Genomic DNA, 26040 nt, shown 5'->3' on the forward strand with positions numbered 1-26040 from the left:
GGATAATTTCATATTTTTAATTTTCACCATGTTGGTCAGGCTGGTCTCGAACTGCTGACCTCAGGTGATCCTTCTACCTCGGCCTCCCAGAGTCCTGGGATTACAGGCATGAGCCACCATGCCTGGCCCACTTTCTAGGTTTTGTATGCTTTGCGAGAGGATAGAGGTGGGCAATGAGAGATAAAGGGAAACTTATCATGGACAGACAAATGAACAAATCTCAACCACAGAGCTACCTAAAACGTTTTGTGGAATAAGGCAAGGAAATCATCAATCAGCTATAGCTTCACTAATTATGAAATACCGCTGCATGAAAATAAAATGTGAATTACCTTGCACATGCAAAAATGATTAAGCACACAGCAAGCAGGATTGCCTGAAAGAAGACCTCTTGCAACAAACTGGTTTCTAATAGGAAGAACAAAAATAAATAAATTAGAAATCATTGCTGATTCAATCATCTTGGAAGAAAAAATCATCTCAAACTTCCCTTCTACCCACCAAGAAAAAAAAAAAGTTTTGGAACGTATGTCAGTTCAAGCAATGTGTCATAAATAACAAGATAAAATTACCTACTGTTATACAGGGCTGTCATTAGAAAATTTCTGCAAATAATTACTTTCTTCAATCACTATAAAATAAAAGACTATGCTATTTACACAGTTTAGGGCTTGCCTTTTGATTTAATGTTGGGGAAAGGCTTTGTAGAGTTTATGATAATGTAAGAAATTTAACTCTGTGATTGTGATAATAATAATGTCTAAAATCTGTAAGTGCCTTATAATTCACAAAGAGCTTCTATACATTTGTTCACTTAAACAGCACAACAACTCTGTGAGGTGGATGCCATTATCTTAGTTCTGCAAAGAGAAGAAAAAGACTAAGAGAAATGATGAACTCATCCAAGGTCACATAGCTATGAGGTGTCACAGCCAAGATTTAAAAACCACATCTAGACAGAACATAACATTTTGTCTGAAGTGGGCAGGGAAAGACAATTGTGACTTTGCATAATGGAAGTCTCTAAAGACCAAAAATGAGAACATACATTATGAAATATTTGTCTTTGAAAACTCTTTGCAATCAGTACAATATTTCAGTACTGCCAAGCCACAGTAGAAACTACAAATCATCCAGCAATTATAAGCATAAGAGTTAATTCAATCATGAACCTCAGTATTATTCTAATCACCTTAAATAAATTAAAGCTGGTTTGAGGATTACCACATAAAAAACCTAAAGGAGAATATAAACAGACCTCAACTTAATTTTTGCCAAATGCTTCAAAAGCTCAATTTTGCAACAGTTGTTTAAAACTTGGAATGACTTTATGTTATGAATGCATTTATTTTTGCTATTTATGCCATGAATGAGGATTGAGTCAGCTAACAAAACCTACTTAGCCCATAATGCGGGTGGAATGCTGAAGATTGGCAATTCAAAATATCACAGTAGTAAATTATGTCACTGCAAATGTACAGTTGTTCATGTACATTGTGAATTCAGTTATTGTGGGTTCAATTGAATACTCAACCATCCTTCTAAAGTGTGTTTCTATTCTTAGCCTCCCCTGATTTCATGTGGCATTTGGAAAACATTTCCTCAGAAACAAATCTAGCTTGAAAAACTGCAAAGATCACTAGACTTGGATACTGAAGGATGAATGGGTTTAAATTTGAGATCTACAAAGACATGAGTTGTGTGATTTGGGACGAATTATTCATGGATTCCTTCCTTAAGTGGCCATTTGCTGAATGCCTTTCTCAGCTCAGCTCAGGTATAACCTCCTTTAGGAAGCCTACCTTGATTCTACTGGCTCCTCCTTGGCCCTTAGCTGCTCCCTCCCTGTGCTCCCATTATACCTTGTTCAAATCTCCGCTAACTCTCTTTTCACATTGAATTAAAAATTCTATAATATTTCTCAATATTCCCCCACTAGACTGCAAGCTCATGGAGAAAATAGCATTGATTTCCTGTTCTCTGGGGACAGCGCCCATATTTTCCTTGAGGAATCACCTCTCCCCCTCTCTTGGTACACAGTTTAGGTGAAGTGACTGATTTTTTTCTGACTTTCCTCCTAGCATTTGATTCCTTTCAAGCTTTTTGGAGTTTCACATATATTGGGGGAACCCACCCTCAACATTTCAACATAGGTTCTTCCTATTTTCCCTAAGTGTCGGCCAGTCTGAGAAATAAACAGAAAGAGTACAAAGAGAGGAATTTTACAGCTGGGCCGCCGGGGGTGACATCACATACTGGTAGGACCATGATGCCCACCTGAGCCATAAAACCAGCAAGTTTTATGGAGAATTTTAAAAGGGGAGGGGGTGCAAGAACAGGGAGTAGGTCACAAAGATCACATGCTTCAAAGGGCAAAAAGGAGAACAAAGATCACATGCTTCTGAGGAAACAGGGCCAGGGCAAAATCAGAAACTCCCGATAAGGGACTATGTTCAGTGGTGCACATACTGTCTTGATAAACATCTTAACAGAAAACAGGGTTTGAGAGCAGAGAACCGGTCTGACCTCAAATTTACCAGGGCTGGGGTTTCCCAATCCTAGTAAGCCTGAGGGTACTGCAGGAGACCAGGGCATATCTCAGTCCTTATCTCAATGTCATAGGACAGACACTCCCAGAGCAGCCGTTTATAGACCTCCCTCCAGGAATGCAATTCTTTTCCTAGGGTCTTAATATTAATATTCCTTGCTAGGAAAAGAATTTAGCGATGTCTCTCCTACTTGCACATCCATTTATAAGCTCTCTGCAAGAAGAAAATATGGCTCTTTTTGCCCGACCCCACAGGCAGTCAGACCTTATGGTTGTCTTCCCTTGTTCCCTAAAATCGCTGTTATTCTGTTTGTTTTCAAGGTGCACTGATTTCATATTGTTCAAACAAACATATTTGACATCAGTTTGTACAGTTAACGCAATCATCACAGTGTTCATGAGGTGACGTACATCCTCAGCTTATGAAGATGACAGGATTAAGAGATTAAAATAAAGACAGGCATAACAAATTATGGAAGCATTATTAGAGAAGTGATAAATGTCCATGAACTCTTCACTACTTATGTTCCTCTGCTGCAGCTCCAGCCAGTCCCTCCATTCAGGGTGCCTGACTTCCCGCAACACACATACTTATCAACAAAGTTTTGTTCATGTGAAACAGGCCCTTCCAAAACCAATAAAACTCGATTATTGGCCTCTTGTCATTAGCCTAGACAGATGTAATCTCTTTCTGCAGAACTGGAAACTGGAAAGGTGTAGGCACAGAGCCACCAGGATCCACCATGGATGGAGGGCCTTTGTTTCTTTTCTTTTCTTTTCTTTTTTTTTTGACAGGATCTCACTCTATTTCCCAGGCTGTAGTGCAGTGCATGATCTTGGCTCACTGCGGCCTTGACTTCTTAGGCTCAGGTGATTCTTCTACCTCAGCTTCCCAGGAAGCTGGGACTTCAGGCATGCACCACTATGCCCAGATAATGTTTTGTAGAAATGGGGTCTCACCATGTTGCCCAGGCTGGTCTCCAACTCCTGGGCTCATACGATCCTATCACCTCAGCCTCCTGAGTAGCTGGGACTACAGGCATGAGACACCATGACTGGCTAATTTTTGTATTTTTTGTAGAGACGAGGTCTCACTATGTCACCCAGGCTGGTCTGGTACAATCTTTTAAAGAGTAACACAGACACAGAAGAGAAGAGACAACAAAAGACAGAGAATGACAGGATCCTGCACTGTAAGCCTGGAATTTTCATTAAGATGAGCCAATAAATTCTATTGATTAATCCACTTTGAGTTGGGTTTCCATCCACTGGATCTCAAAAATCTTCAACTGATACAATTGGTGCATCTGCCTATATCTTTAGCACCTGGAAGAGAACACACATGCAATACCTACATACCTACATACCTACATGTGAATGGCTTAATGGAAGATGGAGACTTTGTCCACCCAGGACTTCATAGCCTAGTGAGAAAGAGGAAAATAAACAGTTTCTATAGCAATATATAGAGTGCTAGGGAATCAAGGCGAAGTGAAGTGCTACCTCCACCAGCCAGAAGGGGGTAGAGAAGGTGCATAGAGATGGTCTCATTTAATTTGAGACTTGAGGAAAAGTAGGGGGCCGCCCAGGTATAGCAGATGGGAGAGAGATTCCAGACACAGCAAAGAGTTTATATTTGTTCTTACAAAACTCTTGGCAAAGAGTACAAAGGTTGACTTTCCCTGTCTGAATCTGAATATTCTTATGTGTAAAATGGAGGTAGCACACTTATTAATTGGTCCACCAGTAATGAAGCATCATCTCTGTGCCTATGTGGGCATTTTGGAATTCACAGATGACTATGACCTAGTGCTCATCTTTAAGGTGCTCACAGAGGCAAAGATGCAGTGACAGTGCAAATAATGGGCATGAGAAAGAGAAGTCCTGGGAGCTAGGGGAGCACCAAGAAGGGTGAGCTCCCTGGAGGAGGTGGCTATTGAGCCTTCTTAGGTGTTGATAACCTGTCATTTCAACACCTGGAAAGGGAACTATAAAAAAACAAAAAACAAGCCAAAACAAAACAAAACAAAACCCTTGAACACTTATCTAGTAGCTGCACTAGGAACAAAATGTACAAAGCATATTGATCTTCAGGACTAGAAGAGTGATGGCCAGTGAAGGGAATATTTATGATTTTGTGAAAGCAAATAAACGGAAAATATTTTTTCCATTTAACTTCAATTTTATGTAACAATAACTTCACATTTACTGAGTATTCAATAGATATGACATAGTATGCTAAGTACTTTACATGAGTTATTTTAGTCATGACAAGGTAGGAATTATGATCATCTCCATGTAGAGATAAAAATGTTAAGTTTGAGAGGGTTTGGTAAACTGCTCCTGAGTTATAGCTAACGAGTAGAGATCTGGGCTTTTAATCTCAGCAAGCCAATGACAGAGTGGGCTCTTTCACCTTGGTGCGGCACCATGTCCAAACATGCTTAATCTGACATTAGTAAACCAGAGATTAAGGGACATGCTTGTTGAATTTATTACAGCTTTACTCCTGCCAGAAAATACCAATGCCTTTATTATCTTTTGACTTTTCCTTGTTAGAAGCATAGCATTAAAGGATGTTCTTTTTGTTGTTTCCTCTTCTTCTTCTTCTTCTTTTTTTTTTTTTTTTTTGGAGTCTCACTCTGTCACCCAGGCTGGAATGCAGTGGTGGTGTGATCTCGAGTGATCTCGACTCACTGCAACCTCCACCTCCCAGGTTCAAGTGACTCTCCCTGTCTCAGCCTCCAGAGTAGCTGGGATTACAGGCATGCACCACCATGCCCAGCTAATTTTTCTATTTTTAGTAGAGATGGACTTTTGCCATGTTGGCCAGGCTGGTCTCGAACTCCTGACCTCAGGTGTTCCACCCACCTCAGCCTCCCAAAATACTGAGATTACAGGTGTGAGCCACTGTGCCTGGCCTCTTTTTTCTTCTTATGTAGTATGTCCAATATGCAGCTAAGAATTAAAATAGCAAACATCTGTGTATCTTCCACTTTGCTTTATTGAAGCCTAACATTTTACAAAATATTCTCAGAATTTTTTTTTTTTTGAGATGGAGTCTCGCTCTGTCACCCAGGCTGGAGTGCAGTGGCGTGACCTCAGCTCACTGCAACCTCCGCCTCCTGGGTTCATGCCATTCTCCTGCCTCAGTCTCCCAAGTAGCTGGGACTACAGGCACCTGCCACCATGCCCATCTAATTTTTTGTATTTTTAGTAGAGACAGGGTTTCACCATGTTAGCCAGGACGGTCTCGATCTCCTGACCTCGTGATCCACCCGCCTTGGCCTCCCAAAGTGCTGGGATTACAGGCCTGACCTGCCATGCCCGGTCTCTGAATATTTTTTAAGTAAAACACTGCAAATCCGGTGCTTTTGATGCCTCTAACATGACACTCAAAGGCAGTCATCTCCTCTGCAAAGGGTCACCTGGGCTTTGGCAGAGGCCCCATGTCCTCCTTTCCTCGCACAGGTTGGTACCAGCTCCTAAGTGCATATTAGTCATCTCCAAGTCATTCTCAGGCTCTGAAAGGAAGAATTCTTTGGGTGTGGCAAATATTTAAAACACCTGAACTCACCTGAATGATCCGAACTATTCTCTTGGAAACGTTCAGAAGCTGTCAACTGGGACTGAAGAGACAAGCTGTGGGAGTTTCCTCCAGGAGGCTGAGATATGATGCGGCTAGAAGAGGAGGTGATCACAGACTCTGCATTCATCTTCCCTGACTCCCAGTCATCAGTCAGAGAAGAACAGTCTAAATCATCTGCTGAAAAAGCAGAGGGGTTCAGTGTGAGTGTGTGTGTGTGTGTGTTCAGTGACTGCTCAATGCACAGTTAGTTCCTAATAATCACAAAAATAGTAACATTGATACAGTATTGCACTACCATAGTGGGATGGGAGAAGGATTTTTGGATGAGATGAGATGATGTATTCATCTGTTTTCATGCTGCTGATAAAGACTTTCCTGAGACTGGGTAATTTATAAAGAAAAAGAGATTTAATGGACTCACAGTTCCACATGGCTGGGGAGGCTTCACAATCATGGTGGAAGGCAAGGAGGAGCAAAGTCACATCTTACATGGATAGTGGCAGGCAAAGAGAGAATAAGAGTCAAGTGAAAAGAGAAATCCCTTATAAAACCATCAGATCTCGTAAGACTTATTCACTATCATGAGAACAGCATGAGAAAGACCCATCACCATGATTCAATTCCCTCCCACCAGATCCCTCTCACAACATGTGGGCATTGTGGGAGCTACAATTCAAGATGAGATTTGGGTGAGGACACAGGCAAACCATTTCAAATGGCATTTCAATTTGTCTTCATACTTGAAGGTTGAAGAGAAATATCTTCGGTGCAGAGATAAACAAAGGCCAGAGGCATCTTCAATGACACTGAGATTTGTATAGATGAATTTAAAGGATATGTAGTCAGTATATGAACCTCACATCTTTATAGGACCAAACTTTAAGTCAACTCCTCCTACTTCTGATTCATTTATTCATTCAACATTTATTGAATGTGACTATATATTAGAAACTGACCTAGCTGCTGGGATATAGTGGTGAATTAGAACAACATCTCTCTCCTTACATATTGCTGAGTGGCAGGGGAGAAAATATCTTGTGATAAGTGTCATGAAGGAAATTCTGCCTCTATAAAATACATTGAAATGCCTAGATAAAATATAGCAACCATCTGTTTAAATTTTTTTATTCAAAGAGGCTATTTCATACATACATAGCTTTAAGAACATGCACCCATTTTCTCCTATGATGATTCATACATAAATATATTTTACTGGCCCTAAACTTAGACTGACATTCTCACAAAAAAGTCAAGTTTATTGCAAAAGCATGCATGCAACATCAAGTTTCAAACATGCTAAGATGACTTCTCATAACACTTGGTGTCTTCAATGTGAGGTCACCAAGGAATGAATTTTAATCCTTGATTCTTAGTTTGAGTCAGAGATTAGGGGATCCAAAACTGTATAAACCAAAGCTTCCTTGGAAAGGATGAATGTGTTAAGAATGCCTTTCAACCACAGGGATAGTTAAGCACCACACCTCTGACTCAATCACTGAAGTCTCCCATTTGGCTCACCTGGCATAAATGTACCTAGGAATCCTCTTGGTTCTGTCTTGAGTGGTCTGTGTCATATTCCAGGGTTTAACTTTACTCTTATGATCTTGGGTAAGAATTCGTGCCAGTTTAGAGCTCATTGACTTGGAAGCAAAGCCACTCAGAAAGAGTAGCCAGTCCTGCTTCGGGATGTAGGTGTTTTCTAAGCTGACATCTAAAAGGGACTGCACATGCCCAACAAATGTATTTTTCTTTATAGCTGAGCTCAAAAGAAGGAAATATTCCCAAAGGCCAAGCCAGGGAAACCTATAACTCTAAGCATACACTGTGGACAAAGCTTCCAAAAGGGGTGGGGAGAGGGCCTTAGAAGTCATAGTAGTCAAAGGTCTATGGATTAAATGACATTAGGGACAGAAAAAAGGCCTTGGTCTCAAGAGAGGCAAAAAAATTAAAACCGAGTTTCTGTAGGGACTCAAAATGCTATTTCCTCAGTGAAAGGATTGCTAGGAAAAAAAATCTGCCCACTAGTTCTAGGAGAAGGCATGAAAGCTTATCTGTTTTGGCCTATGTAGTGGGTGGGAGGAAAATGTCTCCACCAACACTTTATAAGTAAGTGGGTTTTCAGTTAATTTTTTTTTTTTTGAAATGGAGTTTTGCTCTTGTTGCCCAGGCTGGAGTGCAATGGTGCAATCTCAGCTCATGGCAACCTCCGCCTCCCAGGTTCAGGTGATTCTCCTGCCTCAGCCTCCCGAGTAGCTGGGATTACAGGCATGTGCCACCATGCCCAGCTAATTTTGTATTTTTAGTAGAGACAGGGTTTCTCCATGTTGGTCAGACTAGTCTTGAACTCCTGACCTCAGGTGATCCACCCACCTCAGCCTCCCAAAGTGCTGGGATTACAGGCATGAGCCACCGTGCCTGGCCTTGAGTTAAAATTTATACTAACCTGGGAAATTAATATTTTAAAAAGTCTCATGCTGGTACTGGCCTTGTGATATCTGCCAGAAGCCAACATAAAAGCTCTCTGTGGAAACACACTCTCAGCCCAAGCTGCACAGATTTCCCCAGATAAAGCCCAAAGGACATGAGCTCACAATCTAAAATTATAAATTACGCAGGGAGATAATCTCCCATGGGTAAGAAGAATAAATATGGTGCTTCAGAAAAAGATAATCCTGCAGTGGGAGATGATGGGAGTAGCCAGGATATTACCGTCTGGCTTTAAGCTTTGAGCAGGAGCCATGGTGTTTGGAGAAGTTGTCCTAATTTATTTTATCTTGGGGAAACTCTGAAGACCTATAAAATTTGTGTTTTTTGTGGTTATTTTATACCCATAGTATGTCCTTATTTTTGCTTCTTGTCTAAACAGGACAATTACTTCTATGGTCCATCTAAGCCTTGATTTCATGACTAAGGGAAATATGCATATAGACTGGGCAAATATTTGGTAAACTTATGAACTGTAGGACACTTAGATAGGAGGGAAACAAGGGAGAATAAGACACTGTCCCAAAGAAGTTGAAATCTAGGGTGCGTGTGTGTGTGTGTGCATGTGTGCATGTGTGTGTGTTTGTGTGTGTGTGCATGTACACACGAGTCAACAGTGGGAGGCAATAAAGAAGGCATCAGTTATGGACAGGGGAAACAGACTACCATTTGCTAAAAAGAGATGAAATATGGTTTTGTGGAAATTTCAAGGACTTTGGCATCAGAAAGACTGAAACATACATTCTAATACTAGTAACAGGGCACTTTGCTTAATTTTTCTGACCCTGAGTTTCTTCATGTAAAATAGGATAGTAATGTCTACTTTTTTACAGCTGTGATAAGTGAAGGAGAAGAGACAAAAATGTAAACATACCAACATATAGTTTAGATGGAGAGAATTGAAACTTCTATTGCTAATAGACATTATAATAGATATAGTCCCTAGTTACGTGACCAAATGTGATAATCAACTGCATGGGGAGTGGGGGGTGGGAGAAGGGTGCTGATGAGTCATCAAAGGATGTTTCAAGGTGGAAGTGATTTTCAAGAATTTATCATTCAATAATAAAAGAAGCTTATTACTTGACCTTGGGGAAGGTAATATTTACTTTGAATTAGATATGCAGGAATTTGTTATACCATGAAGGGATTCCTAAACCTGCTCCAGAGATTTCAAGGCACAGGGTTTATCCCATATGGCTGCTTACTTGCCCTGACTTCACCATAGGACAGGGTCCTCTCTAGAAGAAAGTGCCCCAGCAGAGGGAAAAGACTGTAATCTCTGCCCCCTGCCCCATCACAGAGCTGAACAGGCATAGCAAGAGGGCTTCTGGGAAAGACCAACTTGACCTGGTGGGGAATAGCCACAGCTCCTGAGAAAGGTTAAGAGACAGGGACAAACGAAAAACAGGGAGGAAGAAAGGAAAGAATCAACAAGGTGATTTTTACCATGTAGTAGGAACTTCAAGGGAACAAGCAGTGGAATCTGAACAGCCCCAGTTAACAAATAGAAACTTTCTCTGCCTTGATTCCTGCATGGAATGTCTGGAACATAAAATGACTAACTAAAGGTACCAAACCAGCTGGGAGGAAAGACTGAGGCAACCCCCAGGTGACATCCCCAGAGAAGACCCCCAAGCCAGAGGAGTTGGGAGGTGGAGCAAAAGTAAGGGGGGAGGCAAAAGCTGCTTGGATATGGGCCAGGCAGATCTATTTATTCATTCAATGCAGTTATTGTACATACTGCAAATGCTGCTCTGGAAGAAGGAGGTCAAATAAGATACTGCTTTGCCCTACTCATGATCTGGAGAGGGACATACATGCAAATGAACAATTAGGATGCAATGAGGTAACTGCTACAATGAAGGCTGGAACAAGTTATCCAGTGGGAGTCTAGGAAGGGGTATCTGAGTCTGTCTGAGGGAAATCCAGGGAGGCTTCACAGACGAGGCAGTGCTTCAGTGGAAACTGGAAGGAAGAGTAACAGTTCTTCCAGAGAGGCAGCAGGAAGAGGACAGGCCAGGCAGAGAGGAAGAGAGTAAGTGGGGATGGGGAGAAATTACAATACATCAATCTATGAGAGACCAGGGTGGGTTCCCAGAAGAGTGAGTCCTCCTGTGTAGCTAGACAAGAGCATGTGCATAAGGTCAGTCCCAGGAGATGATTCTGTCTGGGCTGCTAAGCAGAGGTCACATTGTGTGGGGTCTCATGTCACACTCCAAGCTAATATTGATTCTGTGGGTGATTTAGAGTCATTAAAAAAATTTGAGAATGAGTGTAACATGAGTTGCTTTGTGTGTTAAAATGCTCACTCAGCAGTGAGAGATTTGCGAGATTCCCAGTCTCCCATTCTAGGAGCTGAGTGACTATGGGGCTCCAAGAGACACTGGGGTCCTCATACAACAGTAATTCTTAATAGGGGGTGATTTCTCCTCCCCAGGGACATGGTGCAATATCTTGAGACAGTTTACGTTGTCACAACTTGGAGTGAGGTGAGGGGTGTTACGGGCATCTACTGAACAGAGGCCAGCGATGCTATTAGACACCCAACAGTGCACAGGACAGATGCCACAACAAGGCATTACCTGCCCACGATACTATGATGCTGAGGCTGAGAAACCCTGTTATTGAGAGAGCTGACCTAGCTGTCTAAGGCAACTGGATCATTAGAGTCCTTTCAACAACTCTTGTACGTGCTTCAAGTGGGAATCACGTGTCTGTATTTTCCTGGTTGTGCTTACTCTGGTCAAAACACTCTGTTCTCTGCCTTCAGAGGACAGATCATAATTTATGATTTTATAATTGTTACAGAAATACAGACAATAGAATACATAATTTGTGTGGTTTTTTTTTGTTGTTGTTGTTGTTGTTTAGTGTCTGCCTCCCTCACTAGACAAAAGGCTCCATGAGAAAAATGTCACTTCATCTGTCCCAGACACCAGCAATTAGTACCCAGCTCATAGTTAGCATTCAGTAAGTTTTACGGAGATTTCGGTAAGGGGTGGGAGGTTAAGATGTGTAGTGTTGTTATTTGCAAAATCTAACGTAGGCCCGTTATAACAGGGTACAGTAACTACAGAGGAAGTGGGTTGGTATTTGCCACCACGGAGGCTAAGGCTGAGCTAAGACTGCGACTTCAAGAGAGGAGAATAGCTGGTGGGCTGGCTTCACGTGTGGTCCCACTCAGCCTGGATACTGAGCTGGGGGTTTTGGACTGGGGAATTCCTACTAACCCTGCAGGCTTCCTTGCACCATCTTACACATAGCCTTTGGCAGCTTGAAAAAGCAGTCTGTGGATGCATCCCTGCTGGTTGCCACAGAGAAAGGAGTGACAGAAAATGAAACATGCAGATCATCCAAAAATGACCAGCCTCCTGAGGGGGCCCTGGACCATGCCCATCCCAGCACCATGCATGGTAGCCAAGATGTGGAAGCAGCCTAAGTGTCCATCCATAGATGAATGGATGATGAAAATGTGGTATATGCATCCAATGGAATGTTATTCAATTTTAAAGAAAGAAGGAAATCCTGCCATTTGCAAGAACATGGATAAACCTGGAGCACAGTATGCCAAGTGAAATAAGCCAGTGACAGAAGGACAAATATTGCATGATTCTCCTTCTATGAGGTAGCCAAAATAGTCAAACTCATAGGAGCAGAGAGCATAATAGTGGCTGCCAGGGGTTAGGGGTTGGGGTGGGGGAAATTGGGAGCCATTGTTCAATGTGAATATTGTCTCAGTTACCCTGGAAGGATGAGTTATAGAGATCTGCTCTACAACATAGTACCTGTAGTTAACAATATGGTATTTATTAACAAGGTAGCTCTCATGTTATGTTCTTACACACACACACACACACAAACACACACACACACACGGAGACACAGGAACCTTTGGGACATATTGGATATGTCTATTATCTTGATTGTGGTGATGGAATTCACAGGTGTCTGCATATGTCTAAAGTCATAAAATTGTACACATGAAATATGTGCAGTTCTCTGTATAGCACTTACACTCCAATAAAGCTGTTAAAAAAAAGAGGAGGCTAGCTGATCAAATCAATGTGGAAGTGAGAAAGAGATGGGAACTTCCACGGCTAATTATGTAGTCATGAGTGCCCCTTAACTACAATCTGGGTAGATGTGGACGAGACTATAACAACAGTAAAAAGATGTGCTGTTTCCCAGGGCTGCCCAGTTGAACATAAAGCTTTGCTGCTGAGAGTTGGATGAAATAAAAAATATGTAGAATACTGGAAATTGTACACAAAATTTTCTAAAAGAAAAGATGGTATTCAACAGAGAAACCACAAAAAAGTCTTAACATTCAAAAATGATCAAGGAGATTTTTCATCTCTGAAAAGACATGATTTAACCCAAACTTACTTTCCCTAATTGACCGCGAATTTTCTTCTCCAAACTTAATAACAAATAAAAGGATTATAAGGCAAAAAATATTTTACCAAATAACTCTAGTTGTATTATTGTTGAAGATATCTATTTCATTCTGTTTAACTTGATTTCTAAATTTGATGTACTTTACCTCTGTTGGGAAGATTCTGTATCTTCTAAGCACATCTTCCATATCCTTTTATATAAAAATGGGCATTATTTGCTATAAAGAGAAGCCCAAAGCCACATACAGATGTTGCCATCCCAAAGATATTTATGTGACAGGCATGAGTTTTAGAGAAAGGCATGCACCTCAAGCTCAGGTGACTTGCCTGGAGTCATCCTGCCTTTTCCAGGACTGGCAGAAATAGAGTCCATCCTGTTCAGTCCTCCCTGCGTGAATCCTCTACTCTCCTTCAGTATGACTCACAGGCTCCGGGAACACATCCCGAATTGCAGTATTGGAGCCTGGGTAGCTGCAAAATTCTGTGGCTCAAGAATGAATTGCAACTAATGAGGAAAGGTGTCAACACAGCTGGGAAAGGGGTGAACTGAGGACAAACAAAACAGGCAAAAACATCCTCTTGCCTGAAAAATGAAGCACAAGAAAATCAGGGGAAGTAATGTTTGATTGCATCCATTGCTCAGAGAGAAAACAGCAAAACAATTTAATTTTGATTTCTTCTGGAGTCTTCTAACTAGGCATTTCCAGAGAAAAATAAATTGCTGATAAAAGTCATGGGGCCTTGGGTAAATCTGGAAAGCAAGAAGTCTGGGGAAGATGTGATTGCTTTGACAGCAGAGATGAAAGATTTCAAAGTCCTGTGTGCGCCCAGGTTGACTAATTACTGATTTTGGATAGAGGTAGTTTGATTTGTTATATTTAGAGGATATTTGGAAACCATGAGAATTTTAATAAGATACCTCATGCACGTGCAGCATTGCTGTGGTCCAATCACTTTGAAATTGTTTGGACATATTTCGAAGAGACAACGAAGGAAAAACTAGATGTTAATTTCTAAATATGTGAAATACTGTCTTTAGAACAGTGATTCTCAGACTTTAGTCATCCAGGCATTATTTTCCTGATTTTTGCCAAATCCCGGAACCTGCTTGCTCTCAGCCATTTAATATTTTCTTAAGATTGTCTCATTTTACATTTTTACTTTAAAGCAAACTTTATATCAGTCACATAAATGCCCTAAACAGAAAGTAAAGGTAAAAATAAGTACAATGGAAAATGTAACCTTATTTAATATGTGTGAAATACTGGTGTAGCAGAAAGCTCTGAGCCTGTTCTTGGTTAAGAAGAACTTTGTTAAAACCAAAGAGATTGCAGCAAATGTTAGAGAATCTGACAGCTACCAAGGTTCTAAACTGAGCCTTGGTCTTCTTGGTTTTATCAGAAGGATTGTAAGGGAATTGGAAGAGGAGCCACAACTTCTCTCTTACTGTGTGATTCAACGTTCACTGTTGCTATGTGCTAGCAGCATTTCCTACCCTACCCTACACCTTAGAAAACATTGCTTTAGAACTGAGAAGACACTTGCCTTGTTGCTCCAGAAAAAACAGGGGAGAATCAATGGATGGACACTCCAAAAGGCACATTAGAGGTGAGCTTGAGTAAGCCATTCCTGGAGCAGCAGTAACCACTGAGATAAAGAGGCAGCCTCAGAAAATCATGAGTGGGTGGGGTAGGGGATGGGGAGATGTTGGTCAAAGGGTACAAAATTCCAGTCAGACAGGATGAAAAATGTTCTGGAAATCTATCCTATAGCATGGTGACTAGAGTTAATAATAATGTGTTGTATTCTTGAAAATTGCTAGGAGAGGGCCAGGCATGGTAGCTCACGCCTGTAATCCCAGTACATTGGAAAGCCGAAGCGGGCAGATTACTTGAGCTCAGGAGTTTGAGACCAGCCTGGCCAACATGGTGAAACCCCATCTCAACTGAAAAATGCAAAAACTTAGCCAGGCGTGGTGGCTCATGCCTGTAGTTCCAGATACTCGGGAGGCTGAGGCAGGAGAATTGCTTGAATCAGGGAGGTGGAGGTTGCAGTAAGCCGAGACTGGACCACTGCACCCCAGCCTGGGCAACAGAGTGAGACTCTGCCTCAAAAAAAAAAATTGCTAAGAGAGCAGCTCTTAAATATTCTCACAACAACAATAACAAATGGTAAGTATATGAGGTGATGGATATGTTAATTAACTTGATTTCGCCATTTCACAATGTATACATATATTGAAGCATCACATTGCCCACTTTATCAAAAACACCTTAATTAAACATTTTATCAAAATGAAACAAAATAATGAGAGTCCAAAATAGGCAAATCCATGGAGACTGAAAGTAGATGAATATTGGTCGTCAGGGGCTGGTGGGGAAGGAGGAGTGACTGCAAGTGAGTATAAGGTTTCTCTTTGGGGCTGATGGAATGTTCTGGAACGGGAAAGCAGTCATGATTGCATGACCTCCTTGTGACTATCCTAAAAAATCACCAAACTGTATACGTTAAGTAGGTAGGTTTTAAGGAACGTGGATTATATCTCAATTAAAAAGTAATGAGAGCTCTGTACTAAGATATTTGTGCCACAGTCAGAAAGAGTCAGAGAGATAACTTCTCCTTTGCCTTCTGAGGGAAGATTCCACACATAACACATCTACCAGGGACTACAGAATTCTTGAGTTGACCTCCTTATCAAGCTGTGCTTCATTAGCCAGTTCTTCATATTCTTTTCTTTCATAACACCACGCTCTCCTGCTTCCTTGCCTCAGAAACTTTCGCCAAAGAGCTTTTTCCCAGTGTAGTCCAGTGATTAAGAGCACACGCTCAGAATTTTCTCTTCAAATCCTGGCTATGCGACTTCTTACCTGTGTGGCCTCATATATAGTACCTAAGCTGCTTTAGCTTGTTCCCCTGGAAAATAGGGATAAATAATAATAACTCACTCAGAGGCTTTGCAGAGAAGTGATGACGTGACATGTGGCTTTCTTGGAACTGTGCTCGCCCCTAGCACTCACACAATTAGGGATCATTATTACTGGGGCTTCTGTTCAACCTCCTGAATTCCTTTCTTAACTCTTCTTTCTCCTTATTCACTTGTTTTCCGTGAGTAGACTTCTTTATTCCAAAAAACTGTATTGCTTTTCAGATTAGCTTATGAATCAATGTCTATAGATCCTTCCTTACTCCTGAACCCCCTTCTTATGTTTCCAAACCTCTACTGGTTATCTATTTCCCATAAGGTATCTCAAATTCAACCCATAAGAAATAAAATTCGTTGTCTGTTTTGATGATCCCCATCTGTTCTTTTCTGCCTTTTTAGAGCTAATGTGTATTAAGCAGAATACCAGCCCCTGGTATTCATAAGAGGTATTAGAGGTGTGACATTTTTCATGAATTATTGCATTTCATCCTTCCCATTTTATATGCTATTATTTTTCTTATTTTATATATAAGAAGTGGAGGATCAGAGAGGTTAGTCAGTAACTTGCCAAGAACACTTAGGTGGGAAAAGGTGGTTCTAGGATTTGAATTCAGGTTCATCCAGTTCAAAAGCTCATTTTCCTTATCACTCTACCACACTATCTTCCAGCCCTTGGTGACTTGCAGAATTTTTTATGCAATCTCCCAAATTAAATACATCAGTTTTCTTTGATTCTCCCACTTTCTCACTACTATATTCTGTCTATCACCAACTTATCAATTCTACCTTGGAAAATATTCTTTAAGTCTCTTCCTTCCTCCCTATTTCCTGCCACTTCCTTAGGATACTGGTTGATTTTAATTGCCTCAGAGCTCCCATCCAATCCTCAATTGTGCTACTGCAAAGATAACTTGAAAATTCCAAATCTGATTGCATCATCACCCTGCTTAAGAGCCATCAAAAAATATTCTTGATTGATTAGATAAAACCCCAAATTCTCAACATGGCACAAAAGGTTCTTCAAATATCTATGATTAATATTTCTGGCCTCACCCCCCACATCCCTGCTCTTTCCCCTCTCTTCTTCCTGCTTATACACGCTTGTTATTGTGGAAAACGAGAATCACTCAATTTAAGTAATCGTTTGATCATATTAAGAACTGTTTCTTCATTTAACAAGCACTTATTGTATTTTTACAACTAATCTAGTATTACAGGCACACACACACACACAGGAATATATGTAAAAATTGGTAGAATCTTCATGGCATTGTACCAACATCCATTTCCTGGTTTTGATAATGTGCTATAGTTGTATAAGTAGTTATCAGTGGGCAAAGCTGGGTGAAGCATACACTGACCCTCTCTATACTATTTTTTGTAATATTTTGTGAATCAAAGTTACTGAAAATTTTAAAAAAATGCTATGTGTGTCTTCTATCTAGGAAGCAGATTAAGAAAAATCATAGCCATGTAATTGCTACACATTTAAATTAATAGATTATTGCATTATACGACTCCTCTAGCTTGCTCTTTGGGCCTGCACTATGAGGGACATGATGGATTTCTCCTTGAAAAGGAGAACAAAGACCTTCCTGGCAGCAGAGCAGAGTCTGGACTTTTAAATCAGATAGACCTTGGTTGAATTCCAACTCTGCTGTTTTTTTTTGTTTTGTTTTGTTTTTGTTTTTGTTTTTGTTTTTGTTTTTTGAGACGGAGTCTTGCTCTGTCACCCAGGCTGGAGTGCAGTGGCGCAATCTCCACTCACTGCAAGCTCCGCCTCCCAGGTTCACGCCATTCTCCTGCCTCAGCTTCCTGAGTAGCTGGGACTACAGGCACCCGCCACCACACCCGGCTAATTTTTTGTATTTTTAGTAGAGATGGGGTTTCACCATGTTAGCCAGGATGGTCTCGATCTCCTGACCTCGTGATCCACCCGCCTCAGCCTCCCAAAGTGCTGGGATTACAGGAGTGAGCTACCGTGCCCGGCCCCAACTCTGCTGTTTATAAGCTAAATTAACTTTGGCAAGTTCCTTAACCCTGAACTTCAGTTTTATCATAATTATAATAAATATGATAATATGACCTACTTCCTATGAGTTTTGGGGATATTTAAACAAGATAATGTATGTAAACAAGCTAATATATTTTAGAAAGACAAAATGTGAAGTGTTCAGCATGGAATAAGCACCCTTGACTTCTCTTTTTCTCTCACAGCCACGTAGGCAAATCTTGTTGCCTCTACCTGTAAAACGAATCTGGAATCCTACTTCTCATCACCATTCTGCTATCATCTTAGTTCAAGCTGCCATTATCTCCCACCTGAATCACTCCAACAACCTCTTCACAGGTTTCTTGCTTCTGTTCCTAATACCTGACATCTAATCTGAACCCAGCAGCTGGAATAATCCTTTTAACACGTAAATTGAAACAAGTTATTCCTCAGCTCAGAATCCTCCAGTGGTTTGCTCCACTCAGAGTATGAAAGCAAAGCCTTTGAAATGACCCCACAGCTCCCCTTGTCCTTTTCCACTTGCGTTCCTGACACACCTTTCAGTCTTTTCCCTACTATCCCCCCTCACTCACTCAGCCCAGCGCAGGCTCCGAGACTAGAACTTGTATACCAGCATTTCACTTGCCTGGATTGTTCCTCTCCCAGATATCTACAGAGCTGTTTTGCTTTTGCTTTTAAGCCAATGCTCAAAAGTCCTTCTCAATGAGGCCTTCTCTAACCATTTTATTTACATTTGCAATCCTCATCACTTCCCCCTTTCTTGTTTCCCATACCATTCACCGCTTATTAACATGCTACATAATTTATTTATTGTCTATCTCCCCCTACAGAAATGCAAGTTCCACAAGAGCAAGTCATTTTGTCCATTTTATTCACCACTATGTCCATTGTGTAGGATAATGCCTGGCACATCGTTGGCCCTCGATAAAATCTTCCAAATGAATTCATAAATGAATTACAGCAGAGCAAGTGACATAAGTAAAGCCACAGATGTGTGGAAGAGCAGGATCCATTCAGGAAACTGAAAGATCAGTGTGATTTGTGTCAGTTGCATGTCCGGGAAAGGAAAACAATGGAGTTGAAGACAAGACCAGCCACACGGACCTTTGACAAGTGCCATCGCACGGGGCTTCTTGCTCCCGAGGGCCTTTTTCTTGGTTTAACAGTTTTTCTTGGTTGACACTTGCAATTCTTAAGCATTTTTGAACAGGGGTCCCTGTATTTTATTCTGCACTGGGCCTGAAAATTATGCAGCCAGTCTGGGTTGGAGAAGTAGGAAATGTTCAAATGGTCTTGTATGCTATGTTAAGGAATGAGAAGGCCACACTTATGCCTTAAAAAGGTTAGCCTCGCAGCAGTTTGGAAGATAGAATGGGGAAGCTGGGAATATCACCCCAGCTCATCTCTGCCTAGCCATCCTACTCATCCTGTAAGACCCACTCAGGGCTGGGCGTGGTGGCTCACACCTGTAATCCCAGCACTTTGGGAGGCTGAGGCAGGCAGATCATGAGGTCAGGAGATCGAGGCCATCCTGGCCCACGTGGTGAAACCCCGTCTCTACTAAAAATATAAAAGTTAGCTGGGTCTGGTGGCGCATGCCTGTAATCCCAACTACTCGAGAGGCTGAGGGAGAAGAATTGCTTGAACCAGGGAGTCGGAGGTTGCAGTGAGCCAAGATTGTGCCACTGCACTCCAGCCTGGGCAACAGAAGGAGACTCTGTCTAGGAAAAAAAAAAAAAAAAAAACCACTCAGATGTTTTCTTCCTCTGAAGCCCTCCCAGCCACCTCTAGGTACAGCTAACACTGCCTCCCCTGCTTAAACCTCTGACATTCTCTCCACATACTACTCTTAAGTCTCTCATGCTGTTTCAGGCATTATACTCAAATTATTTGCAAATGTATTTATCTACCTGTTTTAAACCAGGAATTTCTCAAGGTTAGGGTCATGTCTTACTTAGCTTGGGAGAGTGTTGTGTTTAGTGCAGTGGCTGGCACATAGCACATACTCAGTGAGTTTGATGAGTGAATGAATAAATGAAAGAATGACTGTTAAATGAGTATATAACATATCGAAGTAGACCTGCAAACCCATTTTTAATTCAGGCCCATTTGTTGATGAAGTGACATGTATTAGTCCGTTTTCAGGCTGCTGATAAAGACATACCCAAGACTGGGCAATTTACAAAAGAAAGAGGTTTAATGGACTTACAGTTCCAAATGGCTAGGAAAGCCTCACAGTCACGGCAGAAGGCAAGGAGGATCAAATCACTTCTTACATGGGATTTGATCCTTAGCAGGGAAAGAGAGAGTTCATGCAGGGAAACTTCCCCTTATAGAATCATCAGATCTCGTGAGACTTATTCACTATCAGGAAAATAGCATGGGAAAGACCTGCCCCCATGATTCAATTACCTCCCACCAGGCCCCTCCCACAACACGTGGGAATTCAAGATGAGATTTGGGTGGGGACACAGCCAAACCATATCATGACACATGCTCAAATTTCCCCCATTGTTGATAGGAGGAGGAGAAAGAGGAAGAAGAGGCAGCAGGGACTCACTCAATCTTCTCATTTGCCTTCGCCCTCCTTCACCTCTCCCTTTCCCTTCCCAGCAGACATCAGAGCCTTCTATAGACCATTCCTTTCTTTCCTTACCTCTCACTCTCTCTTCATTGTACTCCTAGTTCTCTTCTGCCACCTTCCCTCCACTACCAGTCACCCCTAGGCCAATGAATCTGTTGAACACTCAGTCCTCATCCTATTTACCTTTCTAGCATGATTTGCCATTGCTGAGTACTCCCACCTTTTATACCACTATTATCCCAGGAATTTCATTACACAGCACTCTCTCGGTTTTCCACTCACCTCTGTGAATGCTTCCTTCCTAATCTCTTTTGCAAGTTAATCCTGTCCTATTCACTTATTCAATGTTTGAGTTCACAACATTCCATTTTAGGCTCCCTCTTTGGAAAACCGTATACCCTCTTCCTAATCCATCTCATCCACTGCAAGGCCTCAGTGACCACCTAGACTGATATGACTCCCAGATGTATAACTTTAACTCAGATTCCTCCTCTGAGCTCCAGATTGCAAATATCAACACCATCTTGACATTGTCTCTTGGATGTCCCAAAGAAACTTAAACTCACTGTGTTCCAAACCGTGCATGCTATCTTCCCTCACCAAGCACGACTACTCACTAGGCAACTCACACTCCAGACTTTTTTGTCTCCTCAGCACAGAATGTTCTTACCTTTCCCCTTCACCCAGCAAAATCCTCTCTCATTGTCTAGCACTGATCTCCATTGCCAGTTCCACAGGGAAGCCTTTCTTAAGTTTCCAAATGAGTCAAATTCCCCATTATATCATATAACTTTTTTCATGGCACCTACCACAATCATTATGTCATGTTTGTGCACTTATTTAACAAAGAGCTGAACCTCAGTCCCTGCTCCAGTAAACCATAAGGCCCAAGAAGACAGGGGTTACATTGTTTATATTCATCTTTGTATCCCCTGACCTACCACAGTGCCTGGAAAATGATAAGTGCCCAATAAATATTTGTTGTTTCCATTCTAGTAATAAAAATAATTATAAGTACAACGTACTGAGCACCAGACATTGAACTATGACTGATAGTCATTGTCCCATTTCATCTTTAAAATATGCTTTGAGAATCAATGTACAGAAATCAGTAGTCAATTCTGTACCCTAATAACATTGTGTACACCAACAACATTCAAGCTGAGAGCCAAATCAAGAATGCAATCCCATTTACAATAGCCACAAAAAATAATGTAACTGGGAATACCTCTAACCAAGGATGTAAAAGATCTCTACAAGAAGAACTACAAAGAACTGCTTAAAGAAATTATAAGTGACACAAAAAAATGGAAAAACATCTCATGCTCATGGATTGGAAGAATCAATATCACAAAAATGGCCATATTGCCTAAAGCAATCTGCAGATTCAAACTATTCCTATCAAACTATCAATATTATTTTTCACAGAGTTGGAAAAACTATTTAAATTTCATGTGGTACCAAAAAGAGTTTGAATAGCCAAAGCAATTCTAAGCAAAAAGAACAAAGCCAGAGGCATCATATTACCCAACTTCAAAATATACCATAAAGCAATAGTAACCAAAACAGCATGGTACTGGTACAAAAACAAATTCATAGACCCACGAAATGGAATAGAGAAACCAGAAGTAAAGCTTCACACATACAGCCATCTAATCTTTGACAAAGTTGACAAAAAATAGCAATAGGGAAAGGACTCTCTATTCAATAAATGGAGCTGGGATAGCTATATGCAGAAGAATAAAACTGGACCTCTACCTTTCACCATATACAAAAATTAACTCAAGATTAATTAAAGATTTCAATGTAAGACCTCCCTTAACCTATAAGAATCCTAGAAGAAAACCTAGGCAACACCATTCTGGACATCAGCCTTGGAAAATAATTTATGACTAAGTCCTCAAAAGCAATTGCAACAAAAACAAAAATTGACAAATAGAACCTAATTAAACTAAAGAACTTCTGCACAACAAAAGAAACTATCAACAAGAGTAAATACACAACCTACAGAATGGTAGAAATATTCACAAACTATGACTCTAACAGAGGTCTAATATCTAGAACCTATAAGGAGTTTAAACAATTGAATAAGCAAAAACCAAATAACCCCATATAAAAATGGGCAAAAGATTTGAACAGACACTTTACAAAAGAAGACATACATGCAGCAACAAACATATGTAAAAATGTTCATCATCACTAATCATAGAAATGCAAATCAAAAGCACAATGGGACACTATATCACACATCAGTCAGAATGGCAACTATTAAAAAGTCAAAAAACAACAGATGTTGATGAGGCTGCAGAGAAAAGGGAATGCTTATACATTGTTGGTGGGAATGTAAATTAGTTCAGCCACTGTGGAAAGCAGTTTGGAAATTTCTCAAAGTCCTTAGAACCACCATTTCATCCAGCAATCCCACTACTATGTATATATCCAAGAGGAAACAAATCATTATACAAAAACAACACATACACTCACATTTCCAGGAGCACTGTTCACAATAACAAAGACAAAGAATCAACCTAGGTTTCCATCAACATTGAATTGAATGAAGAAAATGGTACATAGACACCATGGAATACTACACAGCCATTAAAAATAATGAAATCATACCCTTTGCAGCAACATGGCTGCAGCTAGAGGCCATTATCCCAAGCAAATTAACACAGGAAGAGAAAACCAAATACCCTATGTTCTCACCTATAAGTGGGAGCTAAACACTGGATATTCATGAATATAAAGATGGCGACAATAGATACTGGGGATACTAGATGAGGGAGAGAGAGAAGGGAGCAAGGGTTGAAAAACTAACTGTTGGGTACTATGCTTAGTACCTGAGTGATGGGATCATTCATAACCCAAACCTCAACATCACATAATATACTCAGGTAACAAACCTGCATGTGTACCTTCTGATTCTAAAATAAAAGTGGAAAAAGAAAAATAAATTTTAAAATATATGCTTTGAGTTCCCATCGCTGTGTTTATATACATGTATATACACATATTTACTTGTGTTACTGTTAATGTTATTACACAATATGTATATATTGTATGTATCTTATATATTATATTTCAACAGTTATATGTTTATATACATACAAACACACACACATATATGTGTGTGTGTATATATATATATATGGTTTTAAAAAGGAAGAAATTGAAACTCAGCAAAGTTAAGTACTATCCAAGTGTACTCATACTGGGACTTGAACCCTGACTCCAGTACGTTTTTTCCAATACAGGTCTTCTAAATCTGACTCCAGTATCCTCTCTCCACCAATATCCCTTACAGAAAAAATATAGTGGAGATGTGCAAATATCTTCCCAGCATGATCAACTTAATAATTTACACATTTACATTAGGCTATTTTGCATGACATAGACACATATGTGTTTTGATCACACATGTAATATAGAGAGAACTTTAAGTGAATTTTAAAAATGTGGCCCATCTCTCCATCAAAATGACTGTCATCTCTGGAACTGACATTGGTTGAGGACCACAGGGTTACCACTGCCCACTTGGAGATAAAATTTTACTATGGAAAGGAAGACTCAAACTCACCATTTCCATTACAATGGTCTGTGTCCAACCTCCTGATCCCCTCCAACCAGTTGTCTTCACTTGGAGAAGAGTCGATGTCACCAAAGATACTGCCGTGCAGCCAAGACTTGGAGGTACTGAGGTTGAAGAGAGAAGAAAAGGGATGGCGGATTCTCTTTTTTTTTCTAAATATCCTAGAGAGAAATGAAAGCATGGTGAACAATGAATAATAGTTACCTTTAGTTCAAAACTGTGATTTGATGCTCAGAGTACATTTCCACAACCCAAGTCTGCTCACTGCATTAATTCTACAGAAGTTTCTCAAAATAGTACTGTGTGCCAGGTCCTTGGCTCAATGTCAAGAGTACTGAGATAAAAGACAAAACTTGGTGTGTGAAAAGTTCACAATGTATTACAGGAGAAAGAAAAAAATAATAATGCACATATAGGTAATGCTTTCCTAGAGTTTATTCTGTGCCAGGCATCTTTCTTAGTGCTTTACATAGATTAACTCACATTATCTTCAGAACAGCTCTATGAAATAGATACTATTATTATCCCATTTTTCTGATCAGGAAACTTAGGCACAGATAGGTTAAGTCACTTGGCTGAGGTCATGCAGCTAGTAAGTAACATAGCTGGGATGCAAACCCAGAGAGTCTGTCTCCATTGTCTTTGCTTTTGATCACTATGCTATATAGGGGATATGTGCTCTGAAAGGATTACCTAGAGGCTGCTCTGAGGGCACCAGGAATGGCAGTGCTAATTGATAATCAAGGGAGTTTTTCTGGGAGAAGTGAGTTCTAAGGTGCATGAGATGATCTGACCTGTTCATTGAGGAACCAGTAAGTGTGATTAGGTCATACCAAGAAATGAAGCTGGACAGGTAAAAGGAAGGCAGGTAATGATGAACTTATATGATACAAGGGAGTTGGAATTTAGTGTTGGAACAAAGGGAGACTTCTAAAGCATGGCTACAGGGAAGAGAGTAGTGATGACATAATTCGGTTTGCATTTCCAAAATTGTTGGTAACAGAGGGTGGCTCAGAGGTGCAAGACTGAGGGCAGAGGGGCTAATTGAAGTGCACAGGGGATTCACTGTTGCGTATCTGTGTCAAGCCCTGTGCTGAGCACACTGTGCTCATGAAAAATACTGAGGGCCTGAACTAAAGCTAGGTAATGCAAGGTCGAGTGGGACAGCTTTCCCATCACATGCAATGTGGGCATGGAACAGTTTTCCCATCACAAAATTCTGCTCTTTAGCTATAGCTGCTATCAAAAGATGCCTTTTCAATTGTGCTTTCCCTTGGTGGTTAGGATGAATTACAACAAGCCTTGTGCCTTCTTTATCCTGATGGTTCTCGACCAAGTTGATTTTGGCTGCAGGGAACATCTGGCAGGTTTTGGAGACATTTTGTTAATGTTACACCAGGGAAGGAGTGCTCCTGGCAGATGGTGAGAAGAGGCTAGAGATGCCATTAAACATCCTACAATGCACAGGGCAGTTGCCCAAAACAAATAATTATTTGGTACAAAATGTGAATAGTGCTACTGTTGAGAAAATCTGCTTTATTTGAACTCTCTCTGTCATAGGTTTCAGGAACGGCAAGTTGAGAAAAATGGTAGAGTTCATGACAATGGGACACATTCTTGTGAAAATGAACCAAATTTGAAAGATTCTTGTAGATTCTAAGATGAGATCATTTAAAATTGAATAAACAGGAATTAGAATTTTTTATTCATTTATTCTTATATTCATTAATTCACTAAACAACTCTTTATTGAGTACCTATTATGGGATGGGTGGGCACTCATCAAATTTGAGAACAAAAAGTATGGATGAAACATCTTTAACATCAAGAATATCTATATAATGTGGGCTGGAGTTAAAAGTGGTGTTTCAAAACTGATTCTCTAAAGTCAGAACATCTGAGCTGGAATC

General features: G+C 40.6%; 1 protein-coding gene across 7 annotated transcripts in view; it reads right to left on the reverse strand.

The window, feature by feature from the left end:
* TMEM71 (transmembrane protein 71) overlaps positions 1-26040 on the reverse strand; it is a 66148-nt gene that overhangs the window by 11730 nt on the left and 28378 nt on the right. For 3 of the 7 annotated variants that reach the window (XM_054497798.2, XM_054497797.2, XM_063669094.1), the window contains 3 exons: positions 24120-24292; positions 6126-6311; positions 333-408 (listed from right to left, as the gene is read on the reverse strand). In XM_054497798.2, the coding sequence (XP_054353773.2) occupies positions 333-408; positions 6126-6311; positions 24120-24292 (435 nt within the window). Of the gene's footprint in view, positions 1-332; positions 409-3915; positions 3973-6125; positions 6315-24119; positions 24293-26040 lie in introns of all 7 variants that reach the window. The other 4 variants (XM_054497796.2, XM_054497795.2, XM_063669093.1 and 1 more) reach the window with 2 other exon arrangements.

The sequence above is a fragment of the Pongo pygmaeus genome, chromosome 7, assembly GCF_028885625.2.
Source record: "Pongo pygmaeus isolate AG05252 chromosome 7, NHGRI_mPonPyg2-v2.0_pri, whole genome shotgun sequence".
Classification (NCBI taxonomy): domain Eukaryota; kingdom Metazoa; phylum Chordata; class Mammalia; order Primates; family Hominidae; genus Pongo; species Pongo pygmaeus.